Raw genomic sequence first — 19,649 nt, forward strand, 5'->3', positions numbered from 1 at the left:
TCCAGCCTGGGTGACAAGAGCGAAACTCCGTCTCAAAAAGAGAAGAGGAGTGACACATTAAATAATGAGTAAAACTGAGAGTCAGTTCAAAGGATGTAAAGTAAAAACACCCCAAAACAAAAACCCTAAATTAAACTTAGGGATTAAGTCAGGAACCCTGTTGCGTTCTCTGAGAACTGTACCTGAAACCCGTTTGAACTCAAAGTTCAAGGTTTTGCGCTGGCAAGGAAGCATAGAGTAGGGAAGACTGCAATAACAGATCATTCTTCAAAGTCACACATTGCAAAGCACATTTGTGTATATTAGCACAATTAATCTTCAAAATAAGATAGGAGTAAATTCTCTACACTTTTCTTGGGCATTTGCCTTTTTGTAAGAGTGTGTAAGATACACAATTCAATCATTTGAGCTTCAATCATTTTTCTACTTCCAAACCTGGTAGTTTTAAAAATTCCAAAGCACTAAGATGTTTGAAGATCCATATCTCAAGGTCCTCTTTATTAAAGATCTGAGCCAGAAGCAAAAATAAATGTTATTTTCAAGATACACAGGCATGATTTAGAAGTCTCCATTTCATAGAGATTGGGAAGAAAGAAAGTAGAACAAAACATCTTATTAATAAGATATAAAAGTTAAGACTAGAAACCTGGAAGCAGATATGCCGGATGAATCAAGGCTTTTCTAGTTACTAGCCATGTAGGCTTAGGCAAATTACTTGATTTCACTAAAACTCATCTTTCTGATTTGAAAAATGAAATTAACTAATGTCATTCTGATGATTGAGATTATGGACTTTGTGAACTGTAAAGCTCTTTATAAAATCATAGTGCTTGGCACATAGAAGACACTCAGTAAATGCTGAATGAATGAATAAAAAAGTGAACAAATCTAGGTAGCAACAGTCTAGTCTTTTTTTTTTTAAGTCATTTCTTATCACTAATATGAAGAGAACAGGCTACAACTGCCCACTGGTAAACATCTTTTTTGAAGGAGATACCAACACATGTTTAGAGAAAGAATGTGGCTCATTATCTCAGATAATGCTCTGAGAATTTCTGCTTGAATACTTATAAGCAAACTTATAAAAGGTATTTTTAGTGTTAAAAACTTGTCGTTGTGTTCAGCAGTCTTAAATTTTTGAGAAAACCAGAAAGCAAAAATGTATGTACCACAACCTTCAACTACTGTTTTGTTTTAGTAACTTCTTTTTCTTATGAAAACGACTAACCACATTTAGAATAAAAATGAACACAAATCTACAAAAGTAAAAGGATTACTTGGTAATTTCATGACTATGAGGATATCATGGGCATATTTTTTGCTCTATAGGGTCAGACTAGACAAAAACACTTGTTTTATAAACAATACTGAATCTAATTTATAAATTAAACATACGGAAATAACTCAGAACTACCAGCACTTCATTATTAATATTTTAGATGAATAATACTCAAGGGTAACAAAACAGTACTTTTCAAATGATCTATTACACAATTTGTTATGCAAATTTCATTTAAACATATTGTAAGCTTTTTTTTAAAAGCCAAGGGAGGAGGGAACACGTTAGCAGTTTCCTTGACTTAAATTACTTAACAGACTATACAAAATTGCCAATACAAATTAACATGTTGTTATACAAATTCTAACTAGAATTGCAACATGACAAAAATCAACCACAAAAATCCTTAAAAATGAATAAGCTCCATCAATTAATATTAGTCACCTAAATTAAAGAATTTAAAATGTTTTTATTTCTTCATATATTTACTTACAAAACTTATAAAATTGAAGAGAACTGCAAAGATGCTGACCAGCCAAGGCGGCAATTCAAAATTAATACTAGATTCAGAAAGACTTTTAAGTCTCCAACATCAAATTAAATATTAATTTGTTAATTAATAACTGTTAAAACTAGATGTCTAGAATAATTAAAATTATAAGATTTTATAATTATAATTAGATGTTTATAATCTGTAGATAAGAACTTCATTAAGGCAATTGTCACAGATGGCAAAGAAAAATCTATTAAAGTTACATAGAAAGGAAAGGAAAATGTTTCCCTAGAACTTTGGGGGAAAAATCGATACCATAAAAAGTTTACTTCATTTAATATTATTGTTTGATCTACCTGTGTTTTGTAGCATTAAAAAGCCCTTAAGTATTTATATAAATGACCTGAGAAAGCAACTGTAAGCGTATAGGCTTAACTATCCCACCAAAAATCTCATTCAAAAGATCAACTCACAGGCTCAATATATTGGTTTTATTTTGCACATTTTGGTAAAGTAGCTTTAAATTGTCAAGAACATGTAATTGAGAGAGGATGGAGAGCACCTTTTTCTTGACCTTCTCAACTTGGAAAAAAAATGGATCCCCAGGCTGGAGTGCAGTGGCATGATCACAGCTCACTGCAGCCTTGACCTCCCAGGCTCGAGTGATCCTCCCACCTGTCTCCCAAGTACCTGGGACTTACAGGCACACACAACCATGCCCAGCTAATTAAAAAAAAATTGTTTTGTAGATACGGTGTCTCACTATGCTGCCCAGGCTGGTCTTGAACTCCTGGGCTCAAATAATCCTCCCACCATGGCTTCCCAAAATGCTGAGATTATAAACGTGAGTCACTGTGCCTGGCCTTAACCAAAAATTTTTAATGTAAGATTTTTATATCCTTAAAGAGTGCTATCTCTAACCAATTAAGCAACTAAACAAAAATACCAAACAACTTATCTCCACTTCAATCTCTGAATATTGTAAAAAATCAGTCTACTTTTTTCCTAAATGCATTTTTTTATTCTAAATACACAAAATACACAGTATATATATCAAAGATACAGTCCAGTCTTTGGCCAGCTTATTTATCTTGAACCTAGTGGAATGTTTGCCACTGGGAGACAAATTCTGGGTAACTATATAGTTATGAATGTTCCTGTTAGAGCATTCAGATCATCTCACCTCACTTCTCTCTCTCCTACACTTACACTGAATTAAAGCACCATTTACAATGTAGGTAATCTGACTATACATTTTAAAATGTCAGGGACATATAACTCAGCTGTTAAAAGTTATAAGTCATAAATATGTTAGAGATCTATTCATTTTGAAAAGCTCTGCAAAACAAAATGTTGACAAATGCTTTGCAGGCTGTTATTGAATGCACCAAAAGCAGCCCACATTTAAAGTGTAAACATCATATTTATTATCCTAAAAGTGACCCAAAGAATATTTGCAATGTCTAAGATGAAAACAAAAAACAAAACCTTTTCTTTGATAGGAAGAAGCATCCTAGTTTCTCAGATTAAAAAATAATAGTAATAAAATATTCTATGACAAAGAAACAAGAAAGACCTAAGAGTTACATGTTACAATCTCTAAAGCTGAATAGGTAACTCCATATTTCTTTCTTCTGGTTAATTTTTCTCTGGTACATAAATTAAGGCATAAAGCAGCAAGAGTGCAATTGATTCCAAACAACTTGGAATTTTATTGTAAACATCCCATAAAGAATGGCAACAAATTAGTCCAGTTTTTTTGTCTTTGAAGATAATTGCTTATAATGACTGATAACTGCCAAACAAAACATCTTTTATAAATCAAGCCAGTTTAGATTACCTTTTTTACTGAATTTTAGTTTAACGGACATTTTGCCCATATACAATATCATATCAACTATGAACTGATTTTCCATCTTAAAATGTATGGATACCAAGAACAAAAAAAAGGTACAGTTATGTTAATACTGTGTAAGAGATTACAAAAGACAAGAATGATAAGTTACAGGACAAAGAAATAAATTACTGATTGCCATCACCACAGTATTGTTTAAGAATTAACATTTGTAGTACTGCCTAATGTGTATCTGGTGACATATGCAAAAACACATTTCCCAACTGGATTTCTAAATATTTTTGCATATCATTTTAAAATTCAATTACCAATGGTGGTTTCATTATGTATCAATAGTTTTATTTTTTAAGAAAATACTTATCATGCTTTTATATGTCAAAGTCTCACATTCTAGATTTAATTTAGAAGAAATGGGCATACATGTAAATAAACAAACACAACTTAATTCTAAACTGCAGGGCCTTTCTACTGTACTTCTCCCATCAATGAATCAAAAACTGCCAATCTTAAGTGTGGTAAATTAGGTGCAGTTTTCATGGCAGAAAGAAAAGTGAGGATAAAAGTAAGCAGGATTGAAAAGATGAAAAAAGAAATAATCAAGAATAAGGGTATATAGGCCGGGCACGGTGGCTCACGCCTGTAATCCCAGCACTTTGGGAGGCCGAGGTGAGGAAGGAAGGAAGGAGGGAAGGAAGAGAGGGAGGAATGAAGGAATGAAGGAAGGAAGAAGGAAGGAGAAAAGAAAAAAGAAAGAAACCTGAGTGCTACCCATATTCCACAAAATATAGCACCGTGAAAAAACTTAATTTTATATTGCAATTTAATCAAAACTTGGTAAAGAAGCTTTGCTAAAAGATGAGAAACAAAAAAGCATGAAAATACTTTCACACTAGTTTTTGAAATAAGCCATAAAAGTGACTTTAGAATATTCTATTTCTGATAAACCTTTCATAAAGCCTCACGTTCCACAAAAATATTGGGGATGGGGTTAGCATTTAAAACAATGGACTTTTTACATGTCGAAAGTTCCATCCCTTCCCCTAGAACTATTCATCTCAGAACTCAAAATGTTACTGTAATTGTTTAAAAGGCTGGACAGCAAAGTATACTGAAAATTATATATGATGCAAGTCTCCCTTTTATGGATGTGAAAATTCCAACTTGAAGATAAGTACCAGTTGGTAAATGTACATAAAATGATTTCCAACATACATCAGCTGTAAAAGGTATTTAATTCCCCATTACCACAAACATACAAATTTTTGGAAAATGCTCAAAAAAGTTTTATCAAAAAGTTAGAAGTGGCATTTATATCTTTCTCTCTCAATCACTCTATTATTGTCTGATGACAATCTATGGGATTAAAACAAAAACAACAAAAAGATAAATAACAGAAACGTACTTAAAAGTATTAGAAGGCTGAGTTAAATATCTGAGCGCACAGTTGTGCAGAATGAGATTTCTAATTTTACTCAGTTACTTTGTTACTTTGCATCTGCGGGAAACAAAGTATTATAGAGAAGAATTCCAACACAAGCCTGATTTCTGGGGAGGGAAAAAAAAAGAAAAAAAATTAAAAAGGGAAATAAAAAGAATAGAGGGACACAGGTATATGACAAAACCTGGACTGGTTATCTAGAAGGCATAATGAAATGGATGATCAAGCAGTAAATATACAGGCTAAGAGCTGTAGAGAGGCAAAAAGTTGGCAGACTGTCCTCCATACAAAATGTTCTCTTTTTTTGAATGTCTGAGATAAGGTGTGTCAAGTTGGGGAAAAAACTTTACACACATACAAGTGCACAAACACACATATACAAAAATTTAGTAAGTAGGCTAGTAGGCTAGTGAATGTTTTAGAGAGCATCCTATTGCTGAAAGAGAAACACACAGTAAGCCATAGAAGAAACACACAATTCAGATTTTATAAATATATACACACACTAAGATCTTAAAGCTGGGAATTTAAACATTATTAGCATTTATGAGAAATATTACAGCTCACTGACTATTCATATCTAGCATAGGATTAGGTTTATACATGTATATGCTCTCATGGGCCTAAATATAACAGTGTTTTTTCTTAGCAATTTAAGATTTAGGCTTTTCTTCAAAATTCTTTGTTCATTTTGTACTTGCTTTGCTATGGCTGGACCCAGATTTTACGTAGGTTTAAAGGGCCTCAAAGAAATTAAAATGATAAAGTAATCAATGTGATACTAATTACAACACATTCACAGGAGGTGGTATTACAAGAAAGCAAAGTGTAAATTGGGGGAAAAAAAAGTCCAGATATAAAAGTAAAAATACTATCTTCCAAACTTTTATTTTCACACTTATTAAAATAATTTGCATGCAAACAGAAAATTATCTGTTTGTTTAATAAATGATAACTATGTTTATCTAACATACCCTGATGACTAACTCTTTAAATCTTAATAACTGAAATAAACATTACAGCAAAATGCTGTTCACTAATATTTTCACAGTATTTCACTACATATAAAATATGCTTTAAAATGTCTTCAGCCTTATTATTCTAATTATCTAATTCTAGAAAATCTTGACATTTGGGAAATAAATGTGGCATTTTTATTTTTCAAAATAAATTATAAATAAAGCTCCAGATAGCCAAAATCACACAAATGTCAATTCTTCTACATTTCAAGAGGTCAGCTCTTCATAGAAGAATGTCAACAAAAAATTTCAAACTAAAATGATACATGTGATCCATATTTGGGAATTTAAGTAACTATGTTACTTAGATCAGGATAAGCCAAAGTATTATCGATTTCAGGAATACAGGCACAATTTAGTCTAAATGCCCAAGAGATAAATAACCGAAACAGCACATTTTAGCAAAAATCAAATGTAGTTTCAAATAGGAACGTTTTGAATCTCTACTATGGTTTAAAGTGGCAGCTGAGTTACAACCAGAAGTAGTTTTGGTTTAGTGAAAAAAAGACTACAACAAAAAAATAGTTTGGTCTGCTGTCTAGTAACAGAAGTTAGTGCCATTAACAATTCACAACAATACTTTCTCTTAAAGCCTGAACATCATTTCTACTGCAAGTGAAAACTGCTTAAAGATGTTAGTCCAAGAATAACCCTACTGCCGACCCTACCAAAAAAGCAAAGTTTTATGTGTGTACGCCTTCCTCTGCACTTAAGGGTTTTCAGATGCATGAAATGATTGAAAGCATGAGACAAACACATTAGCTTAAGAAATATCCTGGGATAGCTAGGTATATACTAAGAAGTCTGTTTTATCCCATGAGCCTGATCTAAGTGCAACAAATTTGCTGTTACAGAAACAGAAATTGCTATTATCCCTCTTACCTCAGAAATGTAAGTATCTAACAAATGAACAAATCTGTAATATTAAATTTGGGGAGTAAAACTGACCTTGGAACTCAAGCTCACTTATGGAACCATGTGCACTCTACTGCTGTAAACAAGACAATAAGGGGTTTTAAAGATGTTTTTTATCTATAAAATAATGATTCACAACATGAGTGTGCAGTGCAATAAGGTTCTTTCCTGAAAGACTAGAACAGAAGAACCCTTTGGAATGATATGAGCAGAATCTATAAGTTGATTCATAATACTAGCTAGCCAAAACATTCCAAATCAAACCAGGTGCTTTGTTAAATTTTAAGATTCAAATGAAAACCAGCAACTCACAGCTGTTAAATGGTAAGTGGAGCAGAAATATATAAGCAGTAGCCCAAGTCTACTTACACAAATATGTTCTAAGAAAGCCTAAGGTGGTAGAGCATACTATACTTATGAAACTTTGTTAATTACAATTATTAATTTGAGAGCCAATACAATTATTAACAACCTCTCAGCTTATAACTTATGGGGTATTCATTCCTACTAAGCTTGTTCTATTTCTCCTTAGTCAGTAAGGAATAACAACATCTATTTTCCTTAATGTTTCCAGTAGTTGTAGTTAAGAGGTAGCTGAGCTACTGTTCAAAAAAGTTGTTCTTTGTGGATGAGGATTTTTCAAATGTTTAAGTTATTTAAGCTACACAAATTCTATTAATGCAATAAAATGTGATAGGAAAAAAATTGATGCGGGAAACTTTTGCATTTGGCACCTTGTCTAGATTGATACCTCAAGTATTCTTTTTTAATAAAGTTAATGCACACATCAGAACACACCACGAAGATCTGCTACATATTTACAAGGCACCAACCCTTTCTCACCTTTAACGTGAATTATGCAAATCAATGAAAATCATATCAAGATCCCCCCACCCCCCAAAAAACTGTAGTATAAATATATACTTCAGTTCAGTACAAGTCATGAAAGTTTGGCCTGGGAAGAGTAAAATAATCCAGATCGCTCTTACAATATAGAAACTGTAAACATTTAATAGCTGCCTTTAGGATTGGTGTATTGTGCAAAAGTTATTATTACTGGGTATAGGAATCAAAATGGCAAAAACAAACTATATAAAACTCTGTAAGAAGGTGCTATACTTCTGTGATACAAAAGCAAAAGAGGGCTATTCTATTGAGATAAAAATGTCATGCTACTCTTAAGAAGCTGAATGCTCCTTTAATGTAGTAAATCTGTAGTGTCTGTGTTGTGTTTTGTGTGTGTGTGTGTCTGTGTGTGTGTATGTGTGTGTATGTGTTTGTGTGTGTGTGGGCAGAATTTCTTTTAATTTAAGGCCTAATGAGTAAGGCTTATTTGAACAAATGAAGTGTGGAGATCAAAAGTCTTGAAACAAATGTATACTGGCATAAATGGAAAAGCACCAATGTGAAAGGAAGCAGAAGTCCCCACACAACTTGCTTTGTAGATTTCCTGGTAAATTCCCTGCAGTAGAAGGCCATTGAATTTTTTAAGTTATTCTAAATTTATTAACTGTTAATAATTCCATCCCATGAGATGGCTAACCCTGGCTTTTTCTGTCATTTTACGCACTCTGCCTGATCTGGATGTACCAAGATTCAGAGGATCCTCAGTGGACACAAAATTGTCATTATCAGAATCATCATTATATAAAACAGTCCTCCTGCCTTGGTTTCTTGTTTTAATTCGAGGCAGTCTACTGAAACGTCCTGAAAACATGGTATCAAATTCATCATCTGCAATACGTGCTCGTTTGGCTCTGGTAGCTCCTCTAGAAGCACCTCTTCCTCCTCTCCCTCTTCCCCTCCCCCTAGTGCCACCTCCACCTCTTCCTCGACTCCCTCGTCCCCTGCCTCCTCTTCCTCTGCCTCCTCTACTCCATCTACCCCATCTTCCCCATCTGCCTCTTCCTCCTGTGCCTCTGGTCTTCCAATTTCTTTTTCCATTGCCATGTTGCTTTCTGAGTTTTCTTTTAGGTCTGGTTTGTATGAATTTGCTATAATCATGGTCTCCATCTACGTAATCTTGATCTGTTCTGGAAGTTGATTCAGAGTCAGAGTCAGAACCACAGGTACTTTCAGAACTTAAACTGGATCCTAACTCTCCACTCTCTGAGGTGGATAAATGAGATTTCTCTTTTGTTTCTTTTTTCTCTTTATCTTCTCCTCCCATGTTTTCATCTTCTTCTGATGCACTAAGTAGTTTCCTCTTGATTCCTGTCCGGGGCTCTCTGCCATCACCATTTGTAAGGGGTCCATCAAGGGAGTGATCTAAATTAAAATGAATGATTTTTAATAGTTAAGCTTTGACATTGACAAAATGGTTATTTAGGTTCAAAAACAGTCTACAGTTCCCAAAAATATGTGGAATACAATCATGGAGGGTGTCAGACTAAGAACTTAAATTTCTTCAAAATAGAAGATATTAAAGTGTTTATTTTTGTCTGCTTTTTTGGGAGAGGGAGGAGAATATGGGGGTGGAATGATGGCCATGAGGTTTAGGCAGAAGTTTTAAGGGCCTACTTCAGGAAGAATTACCTGAGAACACTAATTAGTATAGTTTCATTCATTCGGTTGATAAATTCTTATTCATTATCTACTATTACCAAGGCATTGCTAGAAGCTTTGAATACGGCAATGAAAGGGACAGTCCTTGCTGTTGGAATTTATATTTTAGTGGGAATACCTTGAAAGATAACAAAGTGAATAAATTAATAATAAAATTTCACACAGACATGTTATAAAGAGGATTTAAAAAAGAGTGTATATGTGTAGAAGGGAATGTATTTTAGATAGGGAAGACTTCTCTACAGAGGTAGTATTAGAAGAAATAACTGAATGAAGTCAGATGTAGGGAAAGAACATTCCAGAGGAGGGAACAGAAAGCAAGCCAGTATAACCAGAGTGGAATAGAAAAACAGTGAGTAGTAGGAGATGAGTGCCAGTGGAGAGTTTTAAGCTGGAGAAAGAATCTGATTTACACTTTTAAAATAGTATGGTTGCTGTATATAAAAAAGATCACAGGGGAGGCAAGACTGAAAGTGGAAGGAGAGACCAGTTGGGCATCCACTGCAGTATTCTAGGTAAGACATGATAAAGGATATGCCAATAGATGTGATGATAAGTGATTATATTTGGAATATTTCCTTCTAGAGAAACCTTTAATTTCAAAGGTTGAACTGATGGGACTTGCTGACAGACTATATGTCAAGTGTCAAGCACAGAATGAAGACTGACTCCTAGGTTTTATGGCCAAAGCAACTGGGTGAATGGTAGAGATATTTTGCCAAGGTAGAGAACACTGAAGGAGCAACAGGTTTGAGCAGGGCTCAAGATTCCATTTTAGATGTTGACAGAGATCCAAGAAAAGACATTTTTAAAAAAAAAAAAGAAATAAAGAGCAGGTAGATATACCAGTCTGGAGCTCAGGGGAGAGGGTAGAGCTGGAGATATAATTGTGGAAATTTTCAGTAAAGAGATAATATTTAGGGTAATGAGAACTAGGAGAGCTCACTGAGTGAGTAAGTAAAGAGAGACAACGTGGCTGAAGACTGAGACCTGAGATGTTCAAACATTTAAAGATAAAGAAGAACCAACAAAGAAAATGGAGGACCAGCCAGTGGGGTAGGAAGGAAACAAGAGAGCAGACTGGAAGAATTGAAAAGAAGACTAGGGCTGTAGATAATTACAAGATTAATCTAGTAAGTCTGGGTGTTATGGACTGAATTGTGTCCCTTCAAAATTCATATGTGGAAGCCCTAATCCCCAAAGTGACTGCAGTTGGAGATTAGGGCATTTAGGGAGGTAATTAAGGTTAAATGAGGTTATATGGGTGGGACTATAACTCAACAGGACTGATGTTGTTAAAGGAAAAGGAAGAGATACTAGAGGTATTTCCCTCTGTCTCTCTGTAGAGGCAAGGCCACGTGAGGACAAAGCAAGAAGGTGGACATATAGAAGCCAGGGAAAAAGCCCTTATCAGATACCCACCCATATGGCACTTTGACAATGGACTGAGCCTCCAGCTCTGTGAGAAGATGAATGTCTGCTGTTTAAGCCACCCAGTCTGTGGTATCTTGTTATGGAAACCCAAGCTGACTAATACTTCAGGCTGGAGACTAAGGTGATAGCAGTAGAAACTATATAGAAGATTTAAGTGGTATTAAAGAGTTGTGGAATTCACAAAACGTGGCAACTGACTAGGTATGAGGGATAAATGAAGAGTCAAAAAACACTGTGAGATTTTAAGCTGGGTGGCAAGAAAGATGGTTATGCCATTAACTAAAATAGTGAGCACAGAAAAAGAAGCAAGTTTGAGATGCGAAGATAAGCAACCAAAGATTTTTATTTTTTTATTTTTTAAGGAAGCACTTGGAAATTATTCTAATAGAATAAAGAGATATTTAAGCTCTGCATATGCATTTGGAGAGTCATCACATCAAGATGACGGATGCAGTCATTAGATTCCTTTATTTGTGGAAGACAAAAACAAGCAAAAAACAGTGGCAAACTGCAAATACAGAGCAGTAGAGTCAAACAGAAGAAACAGAAATAAGAGATATAAGCTAATCAATAGAGTATAGAAGCTTACAAGTAGAGTTCATAGAGAAGGCAGTCAACAACATGCAATGATACAGAGATGGAGAAGTTAAAAACTAAAAAAAGACACTAGTTGGCCACTGAAGAGTACTGATGAGTGTGAGAACAGCTTTTGAAGGGTGGTCGGGACAGACACCGTACTATAAAGGATAAACGACTCTGTGGATGGGAAAAACAAAATAGATAAAGGAAGCATGGGTTAATCTTGGCAGTGGAAGGAAGGGTAAAATGAAAAAAGGCAATGGCATAAGTATGCAAGATCAGAGGAGACACTAAAGATGTAAACTGGGAAAAACAAAGGCACTAATTATTTTCAAGTAATCAAATATGTTTCAACATTTCTTACATAGCCACTATAAAATATCTTCAGAAAAGCCTATTTTTAAGTTATTTGATGGTTAAATAACAATGGATAAGCTACTTAATCTTGCATTAAAATGTATATAAAATAAAATCTATATTCCAATAAAATTATTTGTAAAAGCATATTAACTATTCTTCACAAACTTCAAATAGCCGAACATGTTAGAACTTTCTCTGAATACATTCAAGGTCCCTAATATAGGCCTAAGTATAAGAAGAAAGTTTGAGTAACAATAAACTTCAAATATTTATGATAATTGATGTCCTTTGTATGGTCCAAGATAGACGCACATAATGAATTAGGTCAGTGTTTCTTTTTAAGCAGTGAACATTTTTCTCCTAATAAAAAGTAAAATAGCATCTCCTTATATGAAATAACAAACAGAACTGTCTGGTTAAATGCAGAAGGTTCTTCTGAGAATGCCTGAAGTACTTTTGTGGATGCCCCAGAAATGGGCAGGGCACAGTCTGAAAACCACTGACTTTGTGATATAGCAGGCCCCTAAGGAAGAGGATATCTGACTTACATAACTGGAAAACCTTAAGGAAGGTGGTAGAAGCGGTTATTGACTGAAAGAAGGCTCATTTCTCAGCCCAGACTCATATTTTTACTGTAGTGGGCCACAAAAATATGAGACCTATTTAAAGATGACTTTGGAAACTCTCCTTTCTTATTAATATGAAAAATATGGAAAATCCTAAATGTGTCTTCATGTGCTTGGGGAAAGAACTCTTCATTTAGTTTTTTTCTCCCAATTCCTTTTATTTTATTTATTTATTTTTGAGACAGAGTCTCACTCTGTCACACAGGCTGGAGTGCAGTGGCACAATCACAGCTCACTGTAGTCTCCTACTCCTGGCTCAAGCGCTCCTCCCACCTCAGCTTCCCGAGTAGGTATGAGTTGTATGCCACCACATTTGGCTACTTTTTTTTTTTTTTTTTTTTGTAGAGATTAGGTCTTGCTTTGTTGTCCAGGCTGATCTCGATCTCCTGGCCTCAAGTGATCCTCCCACCTCAGCTTCCTAAAGTGCTGGGATTACAGGTGTGAGCCACCACGCCTGGCCCCATTTTACATTTTAAGACTAAAATACATTTGAAAATAGCTATTGGAAATCTGCTAATGGCCTGTTCCCAGTTATGAATATGAAATGCTATCTGACTCATACGTGACAGAATTCTCATTAACTATAAGGATATACTAGTTTTTAGTATGTCAACATGTCAGCTTTTAAATGTTTTATCTGCTATCATAAAGAAATAAATAATAAATGTCTTGTCCTGTATTTATTTCCTACCTTGTTTAACTGGCAAAACTCTATTCCGAAATGATTTGGCTTTCCCTGGATCATGGCTATTTCCACTTCGGCTATATCCACCGAAGCTCGATGAAGAAAATGGCCCATCTGGCTCATCATCAAGTAGATATAGTGAAAGCCCTTCAGCAGCATCTGAAACTTACATTTTAAAAGATTTTAATACTAACATAATTATCATGTTTTCAGGAAAGTTAAACAGGCTACTTTTTGAAACCATATCTCTGTTATTTTATTCTAACACCAAAATTATAAGTTTCTCTAAGACAATGATATGAATATTTTGAGAACAAAGGGGTGAATGTCAGAAAAACTTGTCCAATTGCTCATCATAAATTTTCAAATATTATGTTGGTAAATATATTGTAGTAAGTGCTCTGAGATATTATAGGCATCATTTAATCATAAAATTTTAAAACTAAGAGACTTTTCATGTAGTCTAATAAAGAAAATGAATCATATGGCCTAATGTCATACTTAGGGACACAAAACTAGCAAGTGGAATTGGGAATAAAGCACAACTTTTAAAAATCTAAATCCATTGTTCTTTGCACTATAAACCATGCTGCCTCTTCTATATCCTTAATATCAGAATTAAACCGAGATACAAAACACCAAAAACAAAAGACATATTTACCAGGAGATGAGAAAGGAGAGCTAGTCCTGGCATAAGATACTGAGGTATTCTGGTCATTTTTAGGCTGCAACTTCATTTGTTTCTGCTTCCCTTTTGGACTAGAAGTAAAAATATGTAACAACGAGCATTTTTTTTTTTTCTGTTAGCAACATATTATGATAGACAGTATGATACAAAGAGGTATCAAGGTCAGTTATTAGCTGGCCAAAGAGGAAATGCCCTAAAATTCATGAAATAGATAATTTGACAGTGAAACTTCAATCATTAAAATTTAAAAAAAGTTTCTGGGATAGTAAAACCCACATAAATAGTACTTTTGATTACTAACTCTACATAGGCATAAGAGTTTAGGAAACAAACAAAAAAAGACCTCTTGGGATCTCCCCAAATTATTCATAAACTTTCACAAATTAGGTAATACATACAAAATGCTTTGAGAACAAAAAATGCTGCATCAATGTAATGATACCTAGGTGCTCCACTACTAGATAATGAACTGCTGCTGCTTCTTAGACGTTTTCTGTACCGTGGCCTTCTCCTCTTCTGACTCTGGATTGCTGACTTATATTCAGAGATGATATTTTTGATATGACTTTCAAATAAGGCAGATAATCGCAGCATCATGCTATAGATCTGAGAAGGCAGAAATTATATAGTCTTAACTAGTTTTATATTTTAAAAAAAGGTATAAACATGCCTAGACCAATATTAAGCATCAACGTTACAGACAAAATATTTGTTCACTTGAAAAATTCTTCTCAAATAACTGAAGTAAGATACCATTTTCACCTAAAAATAAATGTTTTTCAAGTATAGTATTCAATGTTCTAAAGGGTAGGGAAAAAAAGACTCTGATACAATGCAAGAGAGAATGTAAACTGAAACAGCATTCTAAAGGACAATATGCAGTCTGTACAAAAAAACCTTAAAGATACACACATCCTTTGGCTAGTAATTTTACTTCTGGGAATTTGTCCTAAGGAAATATCACAGAATTATATACATAAAAAATATATTCAATAATGTTAAAGATATTACCTATAGCATTACTCATGTAAAATGGATAACTGGAAACAACCTAAATCCCTAGCCAAAGAACACTGGTTAGTATAACATAAAACAACCACACAACAGAATACCATTAAAAACCTTGTTTTCAAAGAGTCATGATGATACAGGAAAACATTCATAACACTTAAGTAACAAAAAATGCTTCAAAGTACGAAATCCACTATTTTAAAGAATTTATAAGCATATGTAGATATATGTGTTAATGTAGAAAATCCTGGAAGTAAACAGTAACTGTAAGTAAAAATAGGTGATAGGTTTCACAGGTGATTTTTGTTTTCTTCTTTATACTTCTCTGTGTTTCCCAAACTTTCTATAGAAAATGTTACTCTAGCAATCAGGATCAAGGGGGAGGGGGAAGCAAGTGTAAACAAATTATGTTTGCAGAAATTAGTGGAAATGCGTTTTCCATAAAGTGGAAGTAGGCAAGTATATATTTACTGTGCAACTGATTAAAAGCTGATCAGATACCAGTGATTTCAAAAGAAAAACTTAATTACTATTTTTCTATTCTCAATATACTTTAAGTTCTGACAAAAATAGGGAAGATATTAAATGTGAGTATAAATAAGCAGTTACAACTTCCCAAGATGGTTCATTATTTGTTAGAATAAATGGAACGTACATGTTCAGAGCTAATAAAAATATTTCACATAAATCAACACTGTCAATCACCTTTCTATTTATTAAGTCACTTATTAGACATATTAAAGTATACTTAAATTACTACCTCTCCTCTCCTTGTTTTTTCTCTGGTACCTATAAATATTTATTACTAAAGAGTAAAGAGACAAGTAAGAGAAAGGAAAAGGTGGTTAATTTCAGAATGACTGCTAAATGTATCTTTATGCATGCCTAACAAGCAATCCATGTTTCAAAAAAGATACTGAGGATCAATTTTCAGTAACTGGTTAAAGAAAACTGCCTGATAATTAACCCAACTAATAATCATACCCTTGACTTTTTATTAGAGGTATAAGCTTTGGAGTTGTTGAATATTTGGCGAACATCCTTATAAAATTCCAGAGGACTACCATAGTTTCCTGCTTCCAAAGTTTCTTTCACAGTGCTGAAGTCCACAGGAGTATCTATAACATCTTGATAATCCTACAAAGAAGAATGTGTTATTAAATACTCAAACTGCATAGCAATATTAAGGAATACAATGGGACTAAAATTGGTATCACCTACTACGATACACCATGAAATAAACACATTGCTTTTCAATGTGCCAACTACCTCCCCACAACCCCAAAACATCTTTTGGTGGCTCATAAAAACAGCATAAGTCTGTGGGAAAGCCTTAGCCCTCACACCACAGTAATAACCGTAAATAACTATGAAGGTAAAGAATAGAAAATCCATAGCCATTGGCTTCATCTCTACAGCTTCCATGTCTTGCTTAAAGGCTGATACAACCTCCAAAACCCCAGCACACTGTTTAATGATAAAAGATGGGATTATTCACGTATCATTAAATTGTTCCACTCTACAAATTAGGCACATATTTCCACGATTCCTTGCTATGAGAACATTCTACTTAAGTGTCATTAGTTAAGGGTCAGGGTCAAATTGGTCATGTTTGTGCCTTTCTCCTTCTTGATTTTAAATCAATGTGATACCTTTGCTTCATCGAAGGTCTTCCATCTTATAGGTCCATAATTCATTTGATTTTGATTAGGGAAGAGGAAAGATTTCATTTTAACCTAAATCCAGTAAAGATTTTCCTAGGGTTATCAGATGGAGTTACATCTGATATTTAATTCCTATATATGCTACAAGCCTCAAAAACAAGTTTCAGAGTGAAAACCATGCTCAGTATTAGATCCCTTATTGTATTTAGAATCATCAAGAAGTAAAATCTCCACATTTCCCTCCTAGGAAAAAGCCAAAAAGCCAGAAGGGGCAGATAAATGGTATTATAAAAAGAGAGAAAATATTTTTCAAAGTATGAGAAGAAATGACAAACATTCTAAATATATCTTATTTTCTTAAATCATAAAAAAAACAGAAGTATATTCTAACACAGTATGGCTTATGTTAGAACTTGTGTAGTATGATGACCAAAATTTAAAAGACTCAGACTGCTTGCTGAATGAAGTCCCAGTGGGAATAATCAGCTGCAATACAGACACAATTATATTGTGTAATTGATGTTTTCTACTCTGCTGCAGTAGCTTCAGATCTACATAAAAAAGTAAACATTTACAAGGAGGATACAAAGAACAATCTTGAGAACACATGTTGATTCAGAAAGAGGAACAAAAAAATAAATGACCAAAAAATCAAACAAAGGTAAAAAGGGAAGCAGAGTTAGAAGACAGTCTTTACAAACTATAAGATTCATGTACAGTATGGAGAGTTTAGAAAGTAAAAACAATCAATATGTCTTTTAAGAGACTACCAGGCCTACCTCAGAAAGAGATGAATCTTGTTGTCTTTCTGGAACAACAGACTCTGAGGATTCTCCCTCTTGCTCCTGATGACCCTATTAGGGTGAAGAACATATACTGGTTTCCAGACAACTATAACAAAATATCAAGACGTGTAATACAATTATGACTTAAGTCTCAAAGATCCATACACTGGAATCATGTTTTATCGGCTGTACTTTAAGGTGAAGGAATTGTACATTCGTCATTCTCCTTTGCTATGAAAAACACAAGACTAATTTATTTTACCCAAACTCCCTACAAGCAAACAAGTTCTGTTGAACACAATCTCGTTCCTTACTTGAATGATATTTTTTCCCAACTGAGACCTACAGTATACAGAGAAGACCAATGTGTAGTAAGCTCATAAGACGGTCTGATGTATTTCTAAAATAGTGCTGTACCTCTTCTCTGAGAAAGTTAAAATAGATTTGCTATCTATACTACTTCAATGAATAGATACACTCCCAGGAAAGAAATCCTACAATCAAAGTTCTCATCCTTTTACCTTTATTGAAAAGAAAAGTCCCTACAAAGGACATGAACTCATAATTTTTTATGGCTGCATAGTATTCCATGGTGTATATGTGCCACATTTTCTTAATCCAGTCTATCATTGTTGGACATTTGGGTTGGGACATGGATGAAGCTGGAAACCATCATTCTCAGCAAACTATCTCAAGGACAAAAAACCAAACACCGCATGTTCTCACGTATAGGTGGGAATTGAACAATGAGAACACTTGAACACAGGAAGGGGAACATCACACACCGGGGCCTGTTGGGGGTTGGGGGAGGGGGGAGGGATAGCATTAGGAGATATACCTAATGTAAATGACGAGTTAATGGGTGCAGCACACCAACACACCAACATGGCATATGTATACGTACGTAACAAACCTGCACGTTGTGCACATGTACCCTAGAACTTAAAGTATAATAAAATATATATATATATAAAAATTAAAAAAAAGAAAAGAAAAGAAAAGTCATACTGGTATACTGGTTACTCTAAGTGGCCATATTGATAACACATTCAGTATAAATTACACAGGATTGACATGTCACCAAACATCTACAGTGTACAGAGGTGTATTCGAGGTTAGTAAAATGTATTAAATAAACGTCTGAAATAAAAGTCGGAAAGAACAGCAAATGAATTCTGATTCAAATTTTTGTTTTACAACTGTATAATTTACACACTGAAGACACAATGACATTTTTTTAAAAATCACACTAATCACACTACTACTTTCACAATCAAGACTGGAAAAAAAGAAAGGAAAGGAGAGGTGAGAAAATTGCTCTTATCTAGATTTTAGCATGGACATTTATGGGAAATTATCATACTGACAATTATTTAAACAACTGTATGCTTACTGGGTAAGAAAGAAGATCGGCTGGCTGTCGAAATGGCTCCGAGTCTTCACGTTCATAAATGAGGCTCAATAGTTCCTTGCATTGTTTTTTCCAAGCATCAGGATTACACTTTAAAGACTGTCTTCTGCCTCGGCATTTGACCTACAGATTTTAATAGAGTTATATCTAAAAGATCTTTCCTTAACTCAGTTGATTTTCTCATGAGTCCCTAATGTTAATATACCTATCTGTATGTATATGTGTGTGTGTGTGTGTGTATATATATATATATATATATATATATATATATATATATGGCAGCTGCTATTTTAGTTTCTTAGTTTAAATTAGACAGTATTTTCCCTGGCAAAAATAATTAATGAGCAAAAAAACCTAGACATTATATTCATGGAAATGGCAAGAATTCTAGTACTCAAATCTGAACTTCAAATAATGTACAGAGGAACAAATGCTTCTTTCCTCTACAAGATCAAGTTATAGAGCCTTAATATTTGCCGGTAGTTAAGTATACTTGACAATGGCATCATATTTTTCTCAAAAGAACACTTGAATGATTTTTTTTCCCAGAAATCCTTTGTGGTCATGATAAATTCTGTTCTGTACCATTTGATTTTGTTACGATCTCTTTCAGTATTTCAAAATATATTGTCCCTTATACAAAATAACTACATGTCTAATTATTATAGAGCAGAAGTCTGCACAAAAGAGTTAACATAGCAGGCCAGGATTTGCTTGCAAGGTTGGCCCTTGGCTGGCATTTGGGAACTTGGCATTTGAATGGCTTCCTAAATTATTAAGACAGTTTACTGCACCTAGACAGTATAAACAATGTGATTTGTGCTGAATACCTGATTTCCTTC

General features: G+C 34.1%; 1 protein-coding gene across 2 annotated transcripts in view; it reads right to left on the reverse strand.

Moving 5' to 3' along the window:
• Nucleotides 1-469: 469 nt before the first annotated feature.
• The window catches only part of BRWD3 (bromodomain and WD repeat domain containing 3), a 140,016-nt gene continuing 120,836 nt past the window's right edge, over nucleotides 470-19,649 (reverse strand). Inside the window, exons 35-41 of one of the 2 annotated variants that reach the window (XM_008978138.4) lie at nucleotides 18,790-18,930; nucleotides 17,391-17,465; nucleotides 15,932-16,084; nucleotides 14,379-14,542; nucleotides 13,910-14,007; nucleotides 13,255-13,407; nucleotides 470-9,267 (exon numbers count right to left, since the gene is read on the reverse strand). In XM_008978138.4, the coding sequence (XP_008976386.1) occupies nucleotides 8,513-9,267; nucleotides 13,255-13,407; nucleotides 13,910-14,007; nucleotides 14,379-14,542; nucleotides 15,932-16,084; nucleotides 17,391-17,465; nucleotides 18,790-18,930 (1,539 nt within the window). In that variant the 3' untranslated portion in view covers nucleotides 470-8,512. Of the gene's footprint in view, nucleotides 9,268-13,254; nucleotides 13,414-13,909; nucleotides 14,008-14,378; nucleotides 14,543-15,931; nucleotides 16,085-17,390; nucleotides 17,466-18,789; nucleotides 18,931-19,649 lie in introns of both variants that reach the window. The other variant, XM_003824424.5, reaches the window with a different exon arrangement.

The sequence above is a fragment of the Pan paniscus genome, chromosome X (assembly GCF_029289425.2).
Source record: "Pan paniscus chromosome X, NHGRI_mPanPan1-v2.0_pri, whole genome shotgun sequence".
Lineage (NCBI taxonomy): Eukaryota > Metazoa > Chordata > Mammalia > Primates > Hominidae > Pan > Pan paniscus.